Source organism: Schistocerca piceifrons, chromosome 3 (assembly GCF_021461385.2).
Source record: "Schistocerca piceifrons isolate TAMUIC-IGC-003096 chromosome 3, iqSchPice1.1, whole genome shotgun sequence".
NCBI lineage: Eukaryota > Metazoa > Arthropoda > Insecta > Orthoptera > Acrididae > Schistocerca > Schistocerca piceifrons.
In genome coordinates this window covers 412,925,713-412,949,220 of record NC_060140.1, presented here as the reverse complement: position 1 = coordinate 412,949,220, position 23,508 = coordinate 412,925,713, and the positions used below count along the sequence as shown (strand labels likewise).

Genomic DNA, 23,508 nt, shown 5'->3' with positions numbered 1-23,508 from the left:
TGATCATCCAAATACTAATCTCAAATAATTTAGAGAAAATATAGCAAACATAAATTAGAAAGAAGTGACAAGAATTGGAGCTACATTCCATCTGAATTTAAGTCCACTGTCTTAAATACAAGACTACCCTGCTCATACTACCCTGTGGCTCAGGCTGCGGTTGTAGGCCCCTAATACATTCTGCTCTAATGACATACATGTAACTATGATAAATATTACAGATTAATACCACATGAAGAAAACTCCCATTGTTTATTGTAATCTGGATGCATTTCCCATGGATAATGAAGTAAACATTGATGATATACAGCTCTTCCAACATTCAAGCCCCCACCAGTTCTTTGTGTTTTCAATAATTTTATTCCAGAATATAAGAAAATGTTTGCGAAAGGAACCCTGGTCAAATTTTGATGCGCTCATTACAGAAGAAAGGCATCAAATGTAACAATGCAAGTACCAGTACAGTACCCTCAAAATAAGCCAGCTTTCGCAACACACAAGTGATCTCTATCACAATGAGCTATTATGCCACAATCATATGGCAAAACCAAACTTCTAACACTGGCTTTGGAAAATAAATAAAAACTAAAAAAAAAAAAAAAAAAAAAAAGACAACTCGTCCACTTAGCAGCAGCTGAAAACAAGCATTATAGAACCATCACATATTTTGGCAGGCAGCCATAAAAAATATAAAAAAAGAATAATAACAGCTTTAAATGCAGACACATTCCTTTCTTACATGCAGCTGTGTTCATGTGAGACCTGTAAAAGTTTAAACCTGTATCAGTGGTGTGTCTTCATTGTCACTTTTCTTCTGGAGCCATTTCTGAAGACCTGGGAACCTCTGGCAGTGTAAGCATACCCAGCGATGAAAATACACAGCCCGGTTCTCAGAATACAGTTGTAGAAGTTCTTTCTTGGTGCTAGGAACTTTCAGCACAGTTGCTTCAACTTCAAATACAGGTAACACAAACACATACCTTTTCAACTGAAGTTCAGGTTTTGTTGCATGTGGGCTAACATTATCGAAATGCTGTTTAAATTTCTTGAACATAGACAAGAAAGCTGGTACCAAGTTTGAACTTGGTAAGAGTTCTACATCCGACACCAATACGTGAGTGGTTTTTGCTGCAATTCGCGCTACATTACGGGCCGTATTTACAGGATATGTTAACTTTTGCTGATGTCGAAAGGTCTCAAATCTTCCATTCAGTAAGTTTAGTGGGGCGGAACAGTTTGAAAAATCTAGGTCTTCGAGCAGTTTACTGCCAACTACTGAATAACGGGATTCCATGGGAAAATATTTGTAATGTACAATCAAATGTATTGTAACGCGTGACATTTCGGGGAGGCATCTGCACATGTGATACAGAACACTCAAACTTACGAACAAATCTGTGCCTGGTGCGAACACGGCTACACTCACTGGGCCGTCCCACCGATTCACTATTTCAGCAATGTGGTAAAGAAATTCTGGTGTTGCATGTGTACAATATGTCACACCTACAGTGTTGTCTTCAAATCGGCCTTCTATGAGATTGTACACTACTCGGTAAGGTCCATTGTTTCCTAGCTGTGGTGTTGCCTCGAGAAACAATTCTGTCATGTTCCAAACGTCCGGAAACTTGTAATTGAAGTTGCAATAGCTTTCATTCTTCGGTACCTCACTGTTTAAGAAACTTGCAGGTATGAAAACGGCCTTCCTATGGCTTTCAGGGGATGGTGAAGGCAATGCAATTTGACTATCTCCATATTTCCGCAGCGGTTTCTTCTGTACTGTAAAATGACTGTTAAGTAAAAAAGCCCTGACTGGAAAAAGTGCTTCTTTGATAACAAGGCCAAATACGGCAGTTATTATTATTGACACTGCTATTTTAGACCTTAAATATTTAGCAAGGCGACATCTCATATTATTGGACAACAAAGCGAAACTCCCGATGAATATTCAGTGCCTTCACATCCTGTCATTTGTTATCGCGTCTCCTTGCTGCTCTTACAAGCATTTGAACTCTCCATACAATATTTTATAAGCATTAATCATAATTATTAAACGTACTTGTTAAACAAATATTTTCTTCCGCAACGCCTTAACGTAGTTACCCACTTCCCGCATGCACTCATTGATCGAACCAATTTCGTTTTGCCCTCCATGGGTATTATACCAACTGCTTTATTCAATAAATATATTATTGTTATAGCTCTTATGAAAGCAAAAATGTTGAAAGCAGATTTTTTTTCTTTTTTGCAGTACATAACATCTCACTTAAGTGTTGGTTTAATTATTTTAGGTATTCCAAAATATAATTACGACTTTGAAAAGGATTATAGGGGGTAATTAACAAGTTCATATCTGATCGTTCAAAACACCAAGCAAAATTAGTATTTTATGAAGTAATACGTCGTACTCGCGTGGCAGAAACATCTGTCATCTTGTCATGGAACACTAACATTGTTACTGCGGATTTAGGGTCTTTGACTGTGTAATCTTTTTGACTGCGAGATAATGAACATGTGTCAGAGGATGTGTTATAAATAACAGACTACAATCAAATCTCCTGTCATTCCCAAATCGCCAGTTCAACCAACACACCAAGATGCCGCTCAAGGTTTATTTCGTTTTATTAGTAGTTGGCCATAAATATGCAACTTATTTTTTACTGTTGCTTAATTTTTTTGAACAGGTTCATGAGTTTACTGTGGATATGGCATGCGGCGGCTGTGCATCTGCAGTCGAAAAAGTTCTGGGAAAATTGAAGGGTAATGTATTGAATATTTTTCCTACTTTTACGACCCTTTTACGAAAAAAATTAACGTGTTCAGTTTCAAATATATGTACCTTATTCCATGTCGATGGCCTTTCTTTCGTTGTTGCATTGTGTTGTGAGTTTAGTGCGCAACAAAGTCGGACGTGCATTAGTGGTTCCTATAATTGCAGCGAACTTGCACACGATAACGTAAGAAGAATGAATTTACTGTCTACCAGGTATCACATAACAAGCCAATGGATTTCCCAATAGCTTCGTCATTTATGTAGAATAAAGAATTGACATGTTTACACATTTATTTTGTTGTTTTTATCCTTTTTATTTTTTCTTGGTTTCTGTAGATTTCTACCTAACAACTTATCATTGATGTCAATGGAGTAATATTCTAGGCAATACAAGTTAACGAGATTTTCATGTTGCCTGTATGATTTTGATCAAATTTGCACCGAATAATCCATAGCAACACGAAAAATTTTTTTTTAACGTTATCGTACTGTATTTAAAAAGTGATCGTAATTAAGGACTTTATTGTTCAAAAAGAGTGAATTATAATGCGATAAGTATTTAAAAAGTGATCGTAGTTAAGGATTTTATTGTTCAAAAAGAGTGAATTATAATGCGATAATAAAAGTCACTAAGAAGTTCTGTTTACGCAAAATCATGAGGTAAACAATGTGAAGAAGTTATCAATCAGACACTATTTTTATCATAGTAATACAAGTGTAGGATAGGGAGAGGACCACTACTGGTTGTGAGATCTTCTCACTTGGTCCAAGGTGTGCTTACCTTGAATTTTTTAACCACTTTGCTAACTTACCACTTCTGTACTTTGTGGTTGAATGTTTATCTGTCTTGTAGAGACCTGTATGAGGGTTATGCCAGCATTCTTCAGGTCTTTTCTGACTTCAGTGATCCACTTCATGTTCTAAATACTTTCTATTTTCTCCAAGATATATTTAATTTGTGAAGTGTCCTGTAATCTCTTGATATGCCAGTAAAATTACTGTCAACTTTTCTTTATGTCATGAACTGTGTTAGATATTTGTTCAGTCTCTTGTCAATTTTACAATATGTAGCCTTCTGCAATCATGTTGGCCCTAGGATTTTGGTGATGATTCTTCTCTCCAGTGCACCTTTCTGATACAGAACCAATGTTTCTGATTTGTATGAAGTTTCTGGCTTGATGAAGTTGTGATATAGCACTTTTGTATTATGTGATAGGCATGATTTACTGTAGAGGTTTCCAGTCTTAGCAAATGCTTGAATCATCTTAATGATTTCTCTGTTTGTGAGCTTCTTTCTATATCCCATTTGTCTGTATCAGCTGCACCAAGTTTATGAATTTGTTGAATCATGATCACACCATATTTTGTAATACCTGTAATCTTTTTTGCTGCATCTTTTTGATTTGACACTTATTCTGTTTCTTCAGTGGAGATCTGTAGTCCGACCTTTTCAGTCTCGCCTTTCATTATCTCAGTTTGCTTTATTGCTGTTTCTGTGTTATCTGTGACTATTGCCAGTTCATCATCGAATGCCATAGAGCTAATATCTAATCCTTCGTTTCTCCTTACAAGCCTTATTGATTTATAAAGTCCTTGTATCTTCAGTTCTTTTTACCATTCCCTGAAAACTTTGTCTAATAATATGTTGTTGTTGTTGTTGTTGTTGTTGTTGTTGTTGTTGTGGTCTTCAGTCCTGAGACTGGTTTGATGCAGCTCTCCATGCTACTCTATCCTGTGTAAGCTTCTTCATCTCCCAGTACCTACTGCAACCTACATCCTTCTGAATCTGCTTTATGTATTCATCTCTTGGTCTCCCTCTACGATTTTTACCCTCCACGCTGCCCTCCAATAGTAAATTGGTGATCCCTTGAAGCCTCAGAACATGTCCTACCAACCAATCCCTTTTTCTGGTCAAGTTGTGCCACAAACTTCTCTTCTCCCCAATCCTATTCAATACTTCCTCATTAGTTATGTGATCTACCCATCTAATCTTCAGCATTCTTCTGTAGCACCACATTTCGAAAGCTTCTATTCTCTTCTTGTCCAAACTATTTATCGTCCACATTTCACTTCCACACATGGCTACACTCCATACAAATACTTTCAGAAATGACTTCCTGACACTTAAATCTATACTCGATGTTAACAAATTTCTCTTCTTCAGAAACGCTTTCCTTGCCATTGCCAGTCTACATTTTATATCCTCTCTACTTCGACCATCATCAGTTATTTTGCTCCCCAAATAGCAAAACTCCTTTACTACTTTAAGTGTCTCATTTCCTAATCTAATTCCCTCAGCATCACCGGACTTAATTCGACTACATTCCATTATCCTCGTTTTGCTTTTGTTGATGTTCATCTTATACCCTCATTTCAAGACACTGTCCATTCCATTCAACTGCTCTTCCAAGTCCTTTGCTGTCTCTGACAGAATTACAATGTCATCGGCGAACCTCAAAGTTTTTATTTCTTCTCCATGGATTTTAATACCTATTCTGAATTATTCTTTTGTTTCCTTTACTGCTTGCTCAATATACAGATTGAACAACATCGGGGAGAGGCTACAACCCTGTCTTACTCCCTTCCCAACCACTGCTTCCCTTTCATATCCCTCGACTCTTATCTGGTTTCTGTACAAATTGTAAATAGCCTTTCGCTCCCTGTATTTTACCCCTGCCACCTTCAGAATTTGAAAGAGAGTATTCCAGTCAACATTGTCAAAAGCTATCTCTAAGTCTACAAATGCTAGAAATATAGGTTTGCCTTTCCTTATTCTTTCTTCTAAGATAAGTTGTAAGGTCAGTATTGCCTCACGTGTTCCAGTGTTTCTACGGAATCCAAACTGATCTTCCCCGAGGTTGGCTTCTACTAGTTTTTCCATTCGTCTGTAAAGAATTCGTGTTAGTATTTTGCAGTTGTGACTTATTAAACTGATAGTTCGGTAATTTTCACATCTGTCAACACTTGCTTTCTTTGGGATTGGAATTATTATATTCTTCTTGAAGTCTGAGGGTATTTCGCATGTTTCATACATCTTGTTCACCAGGTGGTAGAGTTTTGTCAGGACTGGCTCTCCCAGGGCCCTCAGTAGTTCCAATGGAATGTTGTCTACTCCGGGGGCCTTGTTTCGACTCAGGTCTTTCAGTGCTCTGTCAGACTCTTCACGCAGTATCGTATCTCCCATTTCATCTTCATCTACATCCTCTTCCATTTCCATAATATTGTCCTCAAGTACATCGTCCTTGTATAGACCCTCTATATACTCCTTCCACCTTTCTGCTTTCCCTTCTTTGCTTAGAACTGGGTTTCCATCTGAGCTCTTGATATTCATAAAAGTCGTTCTCTTATCTCCAAAGGTCTCATTAATTTGCCTGTAGGCAGTATCTATCTTACTCCTAGTGAGATAAACCTCTACATCCTTACATTTGTCCTCTAGCCATCCCTGCTTAGCCGTTATGCACTTCCTGTCGATCTCATTTTTGAGACCTTTGTATTCCTTTTTGGCTGCTTCATTTACTGCATTTTTATATTTTCTCCTTTCATCAATTAAATTCAATATTTCTTCTGTTACCCAAGGATTTCTACTAGCCCTCGTCTTTTTACGTACTTGATCCTCTGCTGCCTTCACTACTTCATCCCTCAAAGCTACCCATTCTTCTTCTACTGTATTTCTTTCCCCCATTCCTGTCAATTGTTCCCTTATGCTCTCCCTGAAACTCTGTACAACCTCTGGTTCTTTCAGTTTATCCAGGTCCCATCTTCTTAAATTCCCACCTTTTTGCAGTTTCTTCAGTTTTAATCTACAGGTCATAACCAATAGATTGTGGTCAGAGTCCACATCTGCCCCTGGAAATGTCTTACAATTATAACCTTGTTCCTAAATCTCTGTCTTCCCATTATATAATCTATCTGATACCTTTTAGTATCTCCAGGGTTCTTCCATGTATACAACCTTCTTTCATGATTCTCAAACCAAGTGTTAGCTATGATTATGTTGTGCTCTGTGCAGAATTCTACCAGGCAGCTTCCTCTTTCATTTCTTAGCCCCAATCCATATTCACCTACTACGTTTCCTTCTGTCCCTTTTCTTACACTCGAATTCCAGTCACCCATGACTATTAAATTTTCGTCTCCCTTCACTATCTGAATAATTTCCTTTATTTCATCAAACATTTCTTCAATTTCTTCGTCATCTGCAGAGCTAGTTGGCATATAAACTTGTACTACTGTTAACAGAATCTTCCATCGGTTCTTGGTAGAACAACATTATAATAATAAATGAAAAGCACCAGTTTGCTTTTCTTCTACAATATTATTTTTATTGCTAACCGGTTTTCGGTTTACAAGGCCATCTTCAAACATTTACTGAGTATTATCACCAAAGAAGTTAAATGTTAGCAGACAACATTGGAAGAGAAGTAACACATCTAGAGTGAAGTAGAAACATACAGTGAGTAACATCTTTGCAATGAAATACTAAAAACTGAACAGTACATAAATAACAATGGAGTTGACAGGAAAACATTTAGCACAAAATAGGAATAGCGTGCCTACATAACAGTTTCTATTAATAAACAAAACTAATAAAATAAGATAAAATTAGTACTACACAAGGCTGCATCAAGAGGTATGAAACATGGAGAGTGATACACAACCAATTAAGAAAGAAGAGACAGTTGTCAATGTAAATACAGAATACACGAGGAACTTAGCAATATCAATAAGATAAACAGTGGACTAAGAGGGGAACCCATTGCTAAGCCATCTAATTGTTTATAAAGAGTGCCTTGGAACTGGAAATAGTTCTGTGCAAGGCAGGTCTGTGTGGCCAGTCTCAAGTCATTCAATTCCACAGGATTGACATTAGACTTGTGCATCAGCTCTGTCTCTTAGTCCACTGTTGGCTGAAATATTTATGGACCATTTTGAACAAAATTTTCTAAAAACAGAACCTTTGAGTGCAAACATCAAATACTGGTTTAGATATGTAGATGATGTCCTGTGTATGTGTACTGGAACTACAAGACAACTCAACACATTCTTGAAAAACCTAAACAGTCAACATAAAAATATCCAGTTCACTATGGAAATTGGCAACAAATCCATAAACTTCTTAGCTCTCACCATTGACATCAGTACACACACACATGGTTTCAAAATTTACAGAAAAACAACAACTACAGACACAGTAATACCTTCTTGCTCACAACACCCCATAGCTCACAAACATGCAGCTTTCCACTCAATGGTACACCGTCTCATATCTATCCCCATGTCCAAAGATGATTTTAAAGCAGAGTTAGATACAATAAAATTTATTGCCTCAGCCAATGGCTACAATCCAGTTCTTATTGACCACATCTTGCACAGAAAACAAAAATGGAAAATTATACAACTCCTCTATGCCCCACCTGTTTCCCCATCCACTGTCTGCAAGAAATGGTGTACTCTACCATTTCTAGGTCAGGTATCACAGACTGTAGCCAAAGCACTGAAATCCTGCAAGTATAGGGTTTCCTACTATGTCAGGAACACTACAGCCCAGTGTGTTTTTAATAGCAAAGACAAGATCCAGTTATTAGCCAACAGTGGGGTATACAAAATCACCTGTTCTGATTGTGACAAATTTTACATTGGTCAGTCAGGCAGAGACATATCAATTAGGCTGGCTGAACATGAACGCAGCTGGAGGTTGCAGAATTCAGACTCTGCATTTGCTGAGCATGTACTGAGTGAGAGTCACAACTACCAGCCAGTGTCCCATGTACTTCACTTAGCAAACAAAGGCCATAAACTCAACCTGCTGGAAGCCCTGGAAATTAACAAACATCTTGCTCACAGTCCAGATCGCATCCTAAATGACCAGACACAACTCAACACTTCCCCTCTCCTAAACTTCATACAATCATCTTTGTTGTTCATTACTTCCCACACTCTCTCTTCCTACATAGTCCCATTTTCCTGTAGTCATTAAGTTGTTTTATTTGTTGCAGTTGTCTTTGTATTCCACAAATGCTGAAGTTTCAATAGTTAAGGGTTTGCTTTTAACTTGTACTTGTATTACTGTCCATGTTTAACTCCCCTTGTAGTTGTCTCATCAAATACTGTTCATATTTTACTTTGCTCATTTATTTAATGTAAACTGGTATACAGCCACTGCTTTGATTATAATGTTAATGTTAAAATGCAGTACCATCACACTCTCAAACTGTAGGTTCCCTCAAACACCTCAATTTTCCTGCATTTACTAATTTCTGTTTATCTTATTGATATTGCTAAGTTCCTCGTGTATTCTGTATTTACATTGACAACTGTCTCTTCTTTCTTAATTGGTTGTGTATCACTCTCCATGTTTCATACCTCTTGATGCAGCCTTGTGTAGTACTAATTTTATCTTATTTTATTAGTTTTGTTTATTAATAGAAACTGTTATGTAGGCATGCTATTCCTATTTTGTGCTAAATGTTTTCCTGTCAACTCCATTGTTATTTATGTACTGTTCAGTTTTTAGTATTTCATTGCAAAGATGTTACTCACTATATGTTTCTACTTCACTCTAGATGTGTTACTTCTCTTCCAGTGTTGTCTGCTAACATTTAACTTCTTTGGTGATAATACTCAGTAAATGTCTGAAGATGGCCTTGTAAGCCGAAAACCGGTTAGCAATAAAAATAATATTGTAGAACAAAAGCAAACTGGTGCTTTTCATTTATTGTACTACTGTAGAAGGTGTGGGCTTCGTGTCTATCTTGGCCACAATAATGTGTTCACTATGCTGTTTGTAGTAGCTTACCGGCATTCCTATTTTCCTATTCATTATTAAACCTACTCCTGCTTTACCCCTATTTGATTTTGTGTTTATATGTTGAACAATAATGAAAAAATACCATCACCCTGTGTAACACGTGTTCTAACCTCGAAGGACTCGGGTAACTCTCCTCATGAATTTAATTTTGGTTTTGATGTTTGTTAGTGTCTACCCATAGTGTTAACTGTCTTCTCATTGAGGCCAGGCTCTCCCAGTTCTTGGATCAGTGATAGGCTATCTATAGGGTCATACGCCATTTTCAAATCTGTGAAGATGCACATGGTCTATTTGCTTGTCGTCACTTGGTATCTCAGGACTGTCTGTAAGTTGAAAATCCGTTCAGCATAGGATTTTACTGGTCTGTAGCCTGCTAGGTATTCTCCATCTTGTCTTCCTGTTGGAACTGTTTCCTGTCTAGTAGGCTCTGTGATAGATAATTTTCTGCATGTGTGAATAACACAACCGCAAATATGTTAAAGGAAATATTGAAGGTTTCCACTCTGGCTGGTTTTCACAGGTATTCATTTTATTAGATCTTACATGAATGACCAATTTCAGCCTTACAGTCAATTTTTCAAGCACAGGTGGTGTCAATGCATTGCACAGTCATCCTGTTCTTAAATGGCAGATGTAGCTGTTGTGAAAGTGAGCACATAGCGTGTAAGCATCAGAAATAAAGCCAGAAGGCTTCCTGCATGTAATAATAGTCATCTTTGAAACAAATGCCATGTTGTAGACATGTATGTGCTATAATGTGGCATTAGCTATAAAGATGACTATTACTGCACACAATAAATTTTCTCCTTTTAATTCTACCTCTCGCACGCTACGTGCTGGCTTTCAGAACAGCTATATCTACTGTTTAATAACAGGATTATTGTGCAACCTATCAACACCTATTGCGCTTGAAAATGGCCTGGAAGGCCAAAATTGGCCAATCCTTCAAGATATAATAGATTGAATACATGTGAAAAACAGTCGAGGTGGAAAACTTCAGAATGCTCTTCCACTGTGATAGAATGTTGTATATGACAGATAGTACAGATATCCCTCTGTAATTGTTAACATTGGTCCTACCCCCTTTGTACACAAAATTTCTGATTTTCTGGTACTACTACCGTCTCCCATATGTTTTGTATGATATCTGTTATTTCTCTGTTGATCATCATCATTATCATCAGCATTGTCGTCATCATTAATTCCCCCTTAAGGAGAGTGCTAAACGCAATCAATTTTCATGGCTTTTTTTCTGTCTCTTTCCTTTTTCTTCCCAAAAACCTCTCTTATATTCACTGCGTTTCTTCTTCTTGTCTTCTGTCCACTTTTTTCATGCTTGCTTTTCATTGCGCATTTGCTGAAATTTCTGTTATTTGATTTGTTTTCTCTGTATTTTTCCCTGTCTGTCATGTATTCTGTGGACATATTATTATTATTGTTGTTGTTGTTTCCTCTGTTGTGTGGATCCAAGAGCCTTCAGTCCGGCTATTACAGAAGCAAATAAGGTGGCACATTAAATTTTGAAACATGCTGCACATGAGTACTCCTTTACCTCTCTGCTGAACAGCTATACCTCTTCTTTTCTTTCTTTGTTTAGTCCAGAGATATCAGTTCTCTATTTAGTCCACAGATATGACATGTAGAAATGATTGGGCATTTGCAGAAGTTTCACTGCCATCTGCTCTGTTTCTCTATAGTGCATGCGTGGAAGAAATAGATGCCTTTAGAATCTTTTGCAGATACATACTCCCAGAACTTACAGAGCAGCAAGTCACATATTAAATAACACATTTTCTTTTTTCATTCAATAATGCATTTTCTTGTACCATATCCTACTTAAATTTACGTAACCTTCTTGAAGCAGCCAAATTGCATCTTGTAAGCTCTCTTTTTTAATTTTTTTTTTGCTTTTAAATTTAATTGATGAGCTTGGGATGACAGTAAATCCAAACAGGCTCATTGTGAGTCACAAAACAATATTAAAAATGCTATCTTGAATTCAGAATCCTCATGCTTATATGTAGTTTGCTACTTGACTATTTGCTATGAGATTCATAGTCATACCCTTACTTGCCACTACAAACAAAATGAATTAGATATTTAAATTGTGTCATTTCCTTTGTTGATTTATGTGTGGACATTGAATCTCACTGAATACAGGTGTTCAACTTTACTCCAAAAATAGTTCTTGATTTTAAAATATTTCCCATCTTCATGTATATTTAACACTTAACAGAGCAGCAATAGAACAATTTTTATAAATGAAAAAAATTCTAAGAAATTTGATTCACTCTTGTCCAGCCTTTCATTTGCTGTCACTTTTTGTTGCATCAGATTCATGAAAGTTGTACTGGACAGATAATTTTGATTCACTGGATTGCCACAATTGTGATAAAAAAGCCTCAACATTCTGTAATATATATCTTTTAGTTAGTGTTCCACTTTAAAATTCTTGAATGCTTATCACTTATTTTCATCTGATGCTGAAGGCAGCGGTGTGGACACATCTTATCCGGATATTGTAATTTGGTAGACACAGTGAGAGGGACAATAGGGTACTGAGGGAGGCAATAGGGTACTTTTGCTTCAGTTCATCTTTCATTATTGTTCATTGATAAAAGCCACAAAAGAATACATACCCTTTCAAGTTGCTACCATCACTGTTGATTTTCCACTCACTGGAAATTAAAAGCTCATTTGTCTTTTCCATTTGCCCTTTCAATATATTTTTGGTCTGTCAGTTGCTTTTACAGTGCTGAGCATAGTACTGTTGTTTATTTTTGCCACATGGCCATCTAACTGGATTTGTTTGCTCCTCAATATATTTGCTGTCTGCTGACCTTCTGACCTTCCATCGTGCCACATATCTCTTCATTATGTGTTGACCCCGTACTTCTCTATGTACCAATCTAGGACTAAATTGAATGCACTGGACAGTGTGTATTATCCAGTCTCAGAACTGGATTTCACTTCAAAATTCTGATACCCCTGCGTCATTCAGCACTGCTGTGGGCTGTGATGGTGCGTGCTCTCAATGAGCGGGATGTACATATTCGTTTTGTATTCACAGTATTTTTTGCACAGTTGTCTAATTGGAAATATATTGTCCTCTGCAGTTACCTGCATATTAATCCCCCGTATTGTTCTAGCAGTTCTTTTTCTGTTGCCTAACACTAATGTGGAGAATATTTTAGAAAGAATATTGTATGAAGTAGGTATTTGTACATCTTGCAGAAGCCTTTTCAGGCTCTTGAAATTCTTATGGACTTTGCAATACCTTTACTCCATAATGGTTTCTGTTACTGATATTAAAAATCAGTTTCAAGTGAACTGTGAATTACACAATTGGAGTACAGGACACAAAAATATATTTCATGTCAGCATTGCTTCCTTGTTCAGGGTTATGTACTCCAGTGGTACGATATTCAGCAAACTCCTGTCTGCATTAAGCAAGAAATAGGGAATCTCTACCAGCTCAAAAGAAAAAGAAAAACTTGTCTTGTTAGCCACTCTTTCTACTAATCATCTGAATATAAAATTTTAAAATTGTAAGCTTGATTTAGGTCTTTACACGCTATATTTCAAACACTTTCCAATCCTGAATAAAGAAGATTTTCCATGCATAAAAACAATTTTAAATTAAAAAATCAGGTTAAGTGTAAAATTGTCAAACTGTTATCTTTAAGACTCCAGTTCCATTGTGTGTGTGTGTGTGTGTGTGTGTGTGTGTGTGTGTGTGTGTGTGTGTGTGTGTTTTGCCCAGGAGATCAGGAAAAAGCTCATTCAACTTTACAACTGATGGAAAAATTTTACTTTTTCTAAATCCAACACCTATAACTTCTTTGTTTTTTTGAGAAATTGTCATCTAGTGGAAATTTTTCTTGGGTGTAACTACATGAATTGACTGCATGAGATATCTTCATAAAATTTTACAACATATTTTTCAGACTTGGTATGGTAAATGTAGCTTTTAACGTCGACACCAGTGATAATATCTTCATTGCCCCCCAGCAGGCAGCCAGAAGTAGGTACTGCAGAAAGTTTGATAAATCTCACTGAAATCTGTAAATAAGATTTTAGTATACTATGAAGTTTATGAATTACTAGCTCTTGTTTCTGAAGGAACACTGTCGCTTTGGTAAACAATGATAGATTATTATATAGTTTGGTAACTGGGTCATTTAGAATAGGGTGCACTCCATTTAAGTAAGAGTTGTTTATATAGTTTTTGAAGCTTCCTCACTGAAAAAGTTACCAGAGATTCCCACTATTTGATTGGAGAAAAAAGAGCAATCCTGTACATACATACATACTTCAATATTTTATATGGTTTAGGAACATACACAGGGTGTTTGGAAATTCCCATTACAAATTTCCAGGGCCTGAGAGGTGAGTGAGTACATAATATTTTGAATAGGAACCTATGTCCAGAAATGTAACATTTATGTTCTACGGTGGTTTCAGTTCAGATGTGTAACTCATCCACTTCAGCTGGGGGAATTGAATTAGGCATGAAATAATACAATTATTTAGTAACAATTCTAAAGTAAACACAACAAAACACCCATTTATCATTTACACACATTTGTCTGTGTTAACACTTAATCATTAAGTGTTTACATTATTCCAAAACAAAAAAGAACACGGCATACTGTATGTACAGAACAGTACTTACGCACTACAAAAGCGGATCGATGTGGCAACCACCAGCATTGTTACAGATTTTGTACCTACGAAGCATGTTCTGGTACACATTCTCATCCCCCTGATATCTCTTCAGTTTCTTGTGCAGTGCTCAGAATTCGTGCCAGCTGATCTTCCTCTGTCTCTACAAGAGCCTCTGTCTCTACAAGAGGACCTTCAAATAAACTTTGCATGTGACCCAACAAGAAGTCTATAGCAGTTAAATCTGGCAATCCCGATGTTCATACGGTTAAACACCTTTGGCCTATCCATCTTTCACCATATTATCTGTTGGCATGTCTCCAGACAGCACGTGAAAAATGAAGTGGTACACCATCGTGCTGAAACCACATTTCCTGACTGACATTCAGAGGCACAGCGTGCAAGAATGGGTCCAATACTTTGGTAAGAAGATCAAGTGTGCGGGACAAATTAGCTTGAGTGGGAGGAGGGATGACCAAATCGCATGACTGTCCAGAATATGTGCCTACCTGTTAATACCAAACAGATGCTGTAATACCTATGAACATGCATGGTATAAGGGTTTCCATCTGCCATATTGCATACCAGGACAAGCAACTCTGAGACTTTTCCTCTTTCCCTCAGCAGATGTGGACACATTACCCATCAGAATTGAAACCATCTTAGAATGGAAACAGTATGTTTCCGGACATTCATTCCTATTCAAGATATTAAGGAATCATCACTCTTTTCTACAAGTCTTACAAGTTTGTAATGGGAATTTCCGAACATGCTTTATATTTTGTCAGAGTTTAAAAGTAAACTGTCTTTTCGAACTTTTTTTTGCAAAAGTAGGAAAGTTCAATTACAATTTGATGCTCTTTGCACCTGTTTGTGTGGCTAAATGATGCAAGTGGCAGGAAGAATTTCGTATTCTTATGTGTGGTTGAACTTTCTTAAAAAAGGCAACAATTCCTGTTATGTGTCCCACCATTGTATTTAGATTATCACATGCAAGTGAAATGCAGTTTTTGCAGTAAATTTCTTTTCATGACAGCCCCTCAACTCAGGAGATTGAAAAGTCACCTGGTTAGAAAAATCGCAAAAGCTTACAGACGAATGCCTTGAACCTTGTGCCGTATTCTTATGTGTGATTGAACTTTCTTCAAAAAGGCAACAATTCCTGTTATATGTCCCACTATTGTATTTAGATTATCACATGCAAGTGAAATGCAGTTTTTGCAGTAAATTTCTTTTCATGACAGCCCCGCAACTCAGGAGATTGAAAAGTCACCTGGTTAGAAAAATCGCAAAAGCTTACAGACGAATGCCTTGAACCTTGTGCCGTCACTTGGCTCGAAAGCAGCTTTATTCTTAACCTTTAAGCTGAAAGGTGCAGAACAAAATTTTCGGTGTCACCCAGTATAACCTATTGTAAATTCATGGTGGCAAAATTATTCCTAGACAGATTTCTACATGCTCAGGAAGACAATAATTCCAATTAAGGTGATAAATCCATAACAATTATGGACAGCCCATAATAGTTGGCAGGCATGTTGTTTGAGCATCGATAGTTTTAAAAATATTTTCTTTGAGAAATACCGTTGTAATCAAGTAACTATTTAGCTGCTATTAGCAAATGAACTATGGATATATAATGAAACTAAGGAGGCAGCAGCTTTTCCCCCCAAAGTAGCAGCATTCTTACTAATTTATGTGGTAAAATTTAGATGGCATAAGCATGAATGGCTTTAAGAAGCATAAAGATAGTTTATTAATACTGTGTACAGATTTAGTTTCCATGATGTCTGTGTCTCATGTTAATGCATATCTTGACGCATTCCATACCTATGAAGGTTCTCCTCGATGGGGTCTATGGAGCATGGTGAATGAATGTTAAGTAGTATGTAGCTACTTGAGTCACAGTGAGCCCTCTTTGCAGATTGGTAGCATCAGTGCTCTTTTCCAACATTTTCTTTGCATTATAGATTATGTCCTTTAGATGAATGTTCTGCAGATGCAGCATATCTCAAGCCTCTTTTACCAGCTCTGTCTCAGTTCCATTCTCACCCATTGCTTTGTTGTTCTGTAACTTGCTGATACACTTCTTCACTTATTCACATCTTTTAAAGTGAAGTTAATAAGTTTACTTCCTCTTTGCCTTCTGGAAAATCTTGGTGTTGGTGGGGTAGTGAGATCACACACTTGTTTAACACTCTCATATAATTTAAGCTAACCTGTTTTTATTCCAGGACAAGGTGTTGAAGATGTTACCATTTCACTGGAGGACAAGAAGGTGAGAGTGACTTCAACACTAACATCAGACCAATTGCTGGAAACAATTAAGAAAACTGGAAAGACTGTGGAATATATTGGAACCAAAGAATGATTTTTTAGACAGTGACCTTTCTTTCATTTGACACTAAATCTTTACCATTGGAATGTGGAAATATGCATGTGCATAATACTGACATTTTATTTGCCAATGACAACTTTATTCCTAAGTGATTGGCAGCAAAATGCTATTGAAATTGTTGGAGTATATTAATAAAACTGCACAAGTTTTAAATTAAACAGTTGATGGTATCTGGTTCCTCTTATTGAATATCTTTGTATCAAATTTCAAAGTTCATGTACTAATGCAAAGAGAATAGTGTGGAAAAGCTGTAAATGTTTTCTACCAGTAGCTGGAAGTCAGAATCCAGTTGACACGTAACATGCTTGTTATATGCATTTCAGACTAGTGCTGCTACTACTACCACTACCACTGCTGCTGCTACTACTGCTACTCCTACTACTTTGTTATACTTTATGATGTGACAGTCATGCAAATCTAACAGTGTTATTCTTTGCTAACATTTGTTTCCCTTTATAGTTGATGGATTGCAGGTACTTCAAACACAAGAGTACTGCAGCTAAAAGAAATGTCAAACTTGAGTTATTGACGTTGGAGCATATCTAACATTCACAAAAACTGCCAAAGGTTTGTGATTTATCAAGGAAGGATAGTATATCTTACATGCGTGTGTGTGTGTGTGTGTGGGGGGGGGGGGGGGGGGACTCGTTCTCTTTATATATGATTTGGTACTGGTTGCCTGTATGTTTCAGGGAAAATAAGATCAGAAAGCAGTATTCTATAACAGTTTTGGTACTGGTTGCCTGTATGTTTCAGGATGAGGGAAAATAAGATCAGAAAGCAGTATTGCATAACAGCTATCAAACAGCTTCATATGGCATACTGTCTGGTAATCGGTGCAACTGTTACAACATTATGATATTTACCAATGTATTTTACCTAATTTAAATGCAGAGCTGCTACATTCTTGTATTAAATAACACAGCATAGGAACTCCAGGAAAAAGTTCAACATACCCCACAAGTATCAATAGATATTCTCAATAGAAACTTAACAGACCACAAATCGGGGAAGGAAGGGCAGGATAGCTTGCACAGACGAAAAACTCTTTGAACTTCCACATTTATTTATCACCACCAAATTAGAGTGAAGATGCGCTGCATCGTAAAAATTTTCTTTAAGCCCTTGAGTCTATTAAGCTTCATTTGATGCTCGGAGGTGTGTCTGAAGGAACACTCCCCACAGTATATTATTCTTATTGACATGATAATGAGGAGTTCGTGTATATTGAAAGTAGAAATGAGTGTAGAATATTTTCCCTGTAATAGGTACTGTGCTGTTCTTATAATTGCCCATTACTTAAAACACTGTAATGTACGAGGACATTATCACATTTATACTACACATTTTTGTGGAGACATCTTTATCCTGTAGAGATAATGTTTTCATTTACTGGAAATGAGGTGGCAGGTGTAAAGAATAATAAATTTTGTTTATATATAATGAAACTGTGTTTGTTTTGATTGAATAGTTTAGAGCTGTTTTGTTTACTACACTTCCCACCATAGTCACGAAAAGCCAAAGGTAATGAACCTGACTTTTTTCCCCATGTAAAATTTTGGAGAAAGGAGAATGATGCCTGTTACAACAGCATATGTAATGATTAAAAAGGACACACACACACACTGTAAGATGGTGGTGCTATGTTGTTATTTTCATCTAATTTTTAATTACAGCTGTTATGTATGGCTACAGTTTTTTCACTTAATTTTGGATCCTTTGTGTAAGTAGTTAGCAGCATTGCCTACAATGTCCCATTTTTCACAGTATGGTAGCATCATGTGATCAGCTACATGTGCTGTATGTGTTCATCAGATGATCAGTAGCACTCTGTTCAGAACAGCCTTAAGTTTTTAAGACCTATTGTAATAAAGTGGTCATATTTTGATGCCATTGTGTATCTTGGCTTCTGAGATAGTGTGCAGGACAAAATGAAAGGTACATCACATGTATACTGTATTACATGTTATCCAAAGGTGCACCACATGTATACTGCATTACATATTGTCCAAATACAATGCACAGATGAATGAAAAGACCATTGAATTTATGTGCTGGCAGAAGTTTTGGTGTCACATTAAAAACAGTGGAAGTATGTACATGATTCTAAGTAAGTATCCATATAACACAGCAGAACTAAAGAACTGGAGCAGTTCTTTAAAACTCAATACTTACTACAAAGACATAGAGGGTCTGATGCGAAAATATGTTGCATATTTCTGATCAGTGGCAACTGTTAGCTTGCCATTTGAACACAAGTCATCCAGCTGTATTCCTACACAGTGGTGACAAATTCTCTTCTATTTACAAACATATCCAAATATGAGAAACATTCATACAGATGTAGATTATTCAAGGTACCAGTGAGAAGCTTGTGATTGTTTTAAAGTTGTCATAGTTTGTAGGAGCACGGTGTGGCTACACCTAGTATTGTTGTTTCCTGTGTGAATGGGACGCCTAGGGACAAACACTACTTGTGGAAAAATTGTCTGAAGGGGTAATTATTTAGTCATGGAATGAAAATCTTGCAGGTGAATCATTGATGGAGCCAAGCAGTGTTTGCTTCCAGTGCTGCATATAAAATTGGGAATCAAGGAATTTTGTAAAAGCTTTTACTGTAAATTACTCTGGATTCATTTACTTATGTCAGAAGTTTTCCAGTTGCAGGTTTGAAAAAATGAAACCAGGTATTTATCAGTTCAGAGATCAGAGAATTTTTAAGGACACGTAGTCTTAACTAAGGGTATAAAGTAAGAAGAAGACAACATTGCAATCATTTAAGAATATTAGAAAATTTCTAACAACTTGTGAGTGATGTGATAAAAATGTATGAACAACAGAAATATACTGTCACTAAAGGCATAATTTTCAATCACATGTGACATAAATATTGTCTCCAAGTTGCAGTATAAATTGACCGTAGGTACAATTGGAAATGGAGTGTTCCTATGTTAAGTGATTGTGACTGAATGATATAAAGGGGCACGCCTGCAATACGGCACCAGTGGCAGAATAAAAAAGGATACTTGTAAGATATTTGATGTTATTCATCATTTTAGTAAGACATATACAGTAATAATCACTATCCCAAAAGAGAGATAATCAATAAAATTAAGCTATATTTTTATGTCCTGTGACTCTTTGGACGAGAGTGGTTTGATGCAGCCATCCACACTATCATAGATTTATCCTATGCAAGTCTCTTCATTTCTGTGTATTACTACAACCTGCATCAACTTTAATGCTGGCTGTCCCCAAGTCTTGGCTTCCTTATGCAAACCCCGCACTTCCCATTATTATCAAAATAACTATTTCTTGAAGCATCAGGAAGTGTCTTACCAATTAATCCCTTCTTTTAGTCAAGTTGTGCTATGAATTTCACAAGATTCTGTTCAGTATATCTACACTATTTGGATGAAATATTAATCTAATCTTCAGCATTAGACAGAGGAAAATCCAGGTTGGAATATTGACAATATTACAGAAAGGATAGATGCTACTCACTACAAAGAGGACTCATTGATTGCAGGCGGGCACAAGGGAGAGATTGTTACACATAAAGCTTTCAGCCAAAGCCTTTATCAGGAAAGAGAAACACACACACACACACACACACACACACACATTCACACAAAGTGATGTGTGCTATCTTGTGTGAACGCATGTGTGTTTCTCTTTTCTGATGAAGGCTTTGGCAGAAAGCTTAATGTGTAGCAGTCTTTACATTGTGCCGGACTGCAACTCAGTGTGAAATCTTATGGTGAATAGCAACTATCCTTTCCATATTTGTTTATCTTCAGCATTCTTCCCTAGTGCCATATTTCAGAAGTTTCTGTTGTTGTCTGTCTAAACTAATTATTGTCTATGTTTCACTTTCGTTCAAGGCTAAATGCAGACAGATGTGTTCAGAAAGGACTTCTCAACACTTGCATTTTTATTAACGTTGTTTTTATCTCTCTAGAAAAGATTTTCATTCTATTGCAAGTCAGCATTTTATATTCTCTTTCCTTATGCTATCATAGTCATATGCTCCCCAAACAGCAAAAGTTGACAAGTAGTTTCAGAGTATATTTCTCAACCTGATTCCCTCAGCATCACTTGATTTGACTACATTGTATTATCCTTGTTTTCCATTTTTTATGTTCATATAACCTCATTTCAAGGCACTATCGATTGTGTTCAGCTGATTTTCCAATTTGTTTGCTGTCTCAGCCATAAAAACAGTGTAGTAAGCAAACAGTAATTTTTTATCCATTGGATGGCCTGAAATCACAGAAACTTCCATCCTCAACTGATATTTTGGTTGTATACAGTCATCTTCTGTGTGAACTGACAGACTGAAGCTATAGCACTCGCTTCTGTCCTTTTAAACTCGAGAGCTGCATCGCTGCAGATGTGATCACAGATGCAGAAGTGCCAGAGATCTTCATGGTGAAGAATTTTATATTAACTAAATCTTTGCTTTAAGGTGCCAATAAAGACAGTGTTGCATATACACTACTGGCCATTAAAATTGCTACACCATTAAGATGATTTGCTACAGATGCGAAATTTAATTGACAGGAAGAAGATGCTGTGATAAGCAAATGATAAGCTTTTCAGAGCATTCACACAAGGTTGGCGCCTGTGGCGACACCTACAACGTGCTGACATGAGGAAAGCTTCCAACCAATTTCTCATACACAAACAACAGTTGACCGGCGTTGCCTGGTGAAACGTTGTTGTGATGCCTCGTGTGAGGAGGAGAAATGCGTACCATCACGTTTCCGACTTTGATAAAGGTCGGATTGTAGCCTATCGCGATTGCGGTTTATCGTACCGCGACATTGCTGCTCGCGTTGGTCGAGATCCAATGACTGTTAGCAGAATATGGAATCGGTGGGTTCAGGAAGGTAATACAGGATGCTGTGCTGGATCCCAACGGCCTTGTATCACTAGCGGTTGAGATGACGCATCTTATCTGCATGGCTGCAATGGATCGTGCAGCCACGTCTCAATCCCTGAGTCAACAAATGGGGACGTTTGCAAGACGACAACCATCTGCACGAACAGTTCAATGACGTTTACAGCAGCACAGACTATCAGCTCGGAGACCATGTGTGCGGTTACCCTTGACGCTGCATCACAGACAGGAGCTCCTGCGGTGGTGTACTAAAGGACGAACCTGGGTGCACAAATGGCAAAACGTCATTTTTTCGGATGAATTCAGGTTCTGTTTACAACATCATGTTGGTCGCATCCATGTTTGGCGACATTGTTGTGAAAACACATTGGAAGCGCATATTCATCATCCCCATATGGGCGTATCACCCGGTGTGATGGTATGGGGTGCCATTGGTTACATGTCTCGGTCATCTCTTGTTCGCATTGACGGCACTTTGAACAGTGGACGTTACATTTCAGATGTGTTACGACTCGTGGCTGTACCCTTCATTCAATCCCTGTGAAACCCTACATTTCAGCAGGATAATGCACGACCGCATGTTGCAGGTCCTGTGCGGGCCTTTCTGGATACAGAAAATGTTCGACTGCTGTCCTGGCCAGCACATTCTCCAGATCTCTCACCAATTGAAAACGTCTGGTCAGTGGTGGCCAAGCAACTGGCTCGTCACAATATGCCAGTCACTACTCTTGATGAGGCTCTGTTTGATTCAGTGCCCAGGCGTATCAAGGCCTTTATTACGGCCAGAGGTGGTGGTTCTGGGTACTGATTTCTCAGGATCTATGCACCCAAATTGCGTGGAAATGTAATCACATGTCAGTTCTAGTATAATATACAGGGTGATTCAAAAAGAATACCACAACTTTATAAAAATGTGTATTTAATGAAAGAAACATAATATAACCTTCTGTTATACATCATTACAAAGAGTATTTAAAAAGGTTTTTTTTTTTTTCGCTCAAAAACAAGTTCAGAGATGTTCAATATGGCCCCCTCCAGACACACAAGCAATATCAACCCGATACTCCAATTCGTTCCACACTCTCTGTAGCATATCAGGCGTAACAGTTTGGATAGCTGCTGTTATTTCTCGTTTCAAATCATCAATGGTGGCTGGGAGAGGTGGCTGAAACACCATATCCTTAACATACTCCCATAAGAAAAAATTGCAGGGGGTAAGATCAGGGCTTCTTGGAGGCCAGTGATGAAGTGCTCTGTCACGGGCTGCCTGGCGGCCGATCCATCGCCTCGGGTAGTTGACGTTCAGGTAGTTACGGACAGATAAGTGCCAATGTGGTGGCGCTCCATCCTGCTGAAATATGAATTGTTGTGCTTCTTGTTCGAGCTGAGGGAACAGCCAATTCTCTAACATCTCCAGATACTGTAGTCCAGTTACAGTAGCACCTTAGAAGAAAAAGGGACCAAAAACTTTATTGGCTGAAATGGCACAGAAAACGTTCACCTTAGGCGAGTCACGTTCATACAGAGTTGTTTCCCGCGGATTCTCAGTGCCCCATATACAGACATTGTGACGGTTGACTTTCCCGTTAGTGTGGAAAGTTGCTTCATCACTAAACGTTTAAAACACCACCTATCAGGAGGTTTAACACCATACTTCGTTCGAAATGCACGCTGAACAACTGTCGTTGATTCACTTCTGCCGTACTCAATAACACAAAAAGCTTTCTGTTGAGCGGTCGCCATCTTAGCATCAACTGACGCTGACGCCTAGTCAGCAGCGCCTCAAGCGAACAAATGTACAACTAAATGAAACTTTATAGCTTCCTTAATTCGCCGACAGATAGTGCTTAGCTCTGCCTTTTGTCGTTGCAGAGTTTTAAATTCCTAAAGTTTTGGTATTCTTTTTGAATCACCCTGTATTTGTCCAATGAATACCCATTTATCATCTGCATTTCTTCTTGGTGTAGCAA

At 37.6% G+C, this 23,508-nt stretch overlaps 2 protein-coding genes across 3 annotated transcripts in view; one reads left to right on the top strand and one right to left on the bottom strand.

Annotated features, from left to right (window-relative positions):
* The window catches only part of LOC124788250 (beta-1,4-glucuronyltransferase 1-like), a 57,515-nt gene extending 55,479 nt beyond the window's left edge, over positions 1–2,036 (bottom strand). Inside the window, exon 1 of one of the 2 annotated variants that reach the window (XM_047255441.1) lies at positions 779–2,036. In XM_047255441.1, coding sequence (XP_047111397.1) covers positions 779–1,909 — 1,131 coding nt within the window. In that variant the 5' untranslated portion in view covers positions 1,910–2,036. The remainder of the gene's footprint in view (positions 1–778) is intronic. The other variant, XM_047255442.1, reaches the window with a different exon arrangement.
* A 411-nt stretch (positions 2,037–2,447) lies between these two features.
* LOC124788251 (copper transport protein ATOX1) lies at positions 2,448–16,793 on the top strand. The gene is made up of 3 exons (XM_047255443.1): positions 2,448–2,606; positions 2,682–2,757; positions 16,472–16,793. Exons 1-3 carry the CDS (start codon positions 2,595–2,597, stop codon positions 16,606–16,608), a joined length of 225 nt encoding a protein of 74 aa, XP_047111399.1. The 5' UTR covers positions 2,448–2,594; the 3' UTR covers positions 16,609–16,793.
* Positions 16,794–23,508: the final 6,715 nt, after the last annotated feature.

Bases quoted from the DNA above. Each gene is read 5' to 3' on its own strand.
- LOC124788251 (XM_047255443.1), top strand. The intron at 2,758-16,471 runs GTAATGTATTGA...TTTTTATTCCAG, and splicing joins AGTTCTGGGAAAATTGAAGG to GACAAGGTGTTGAAGATGTT.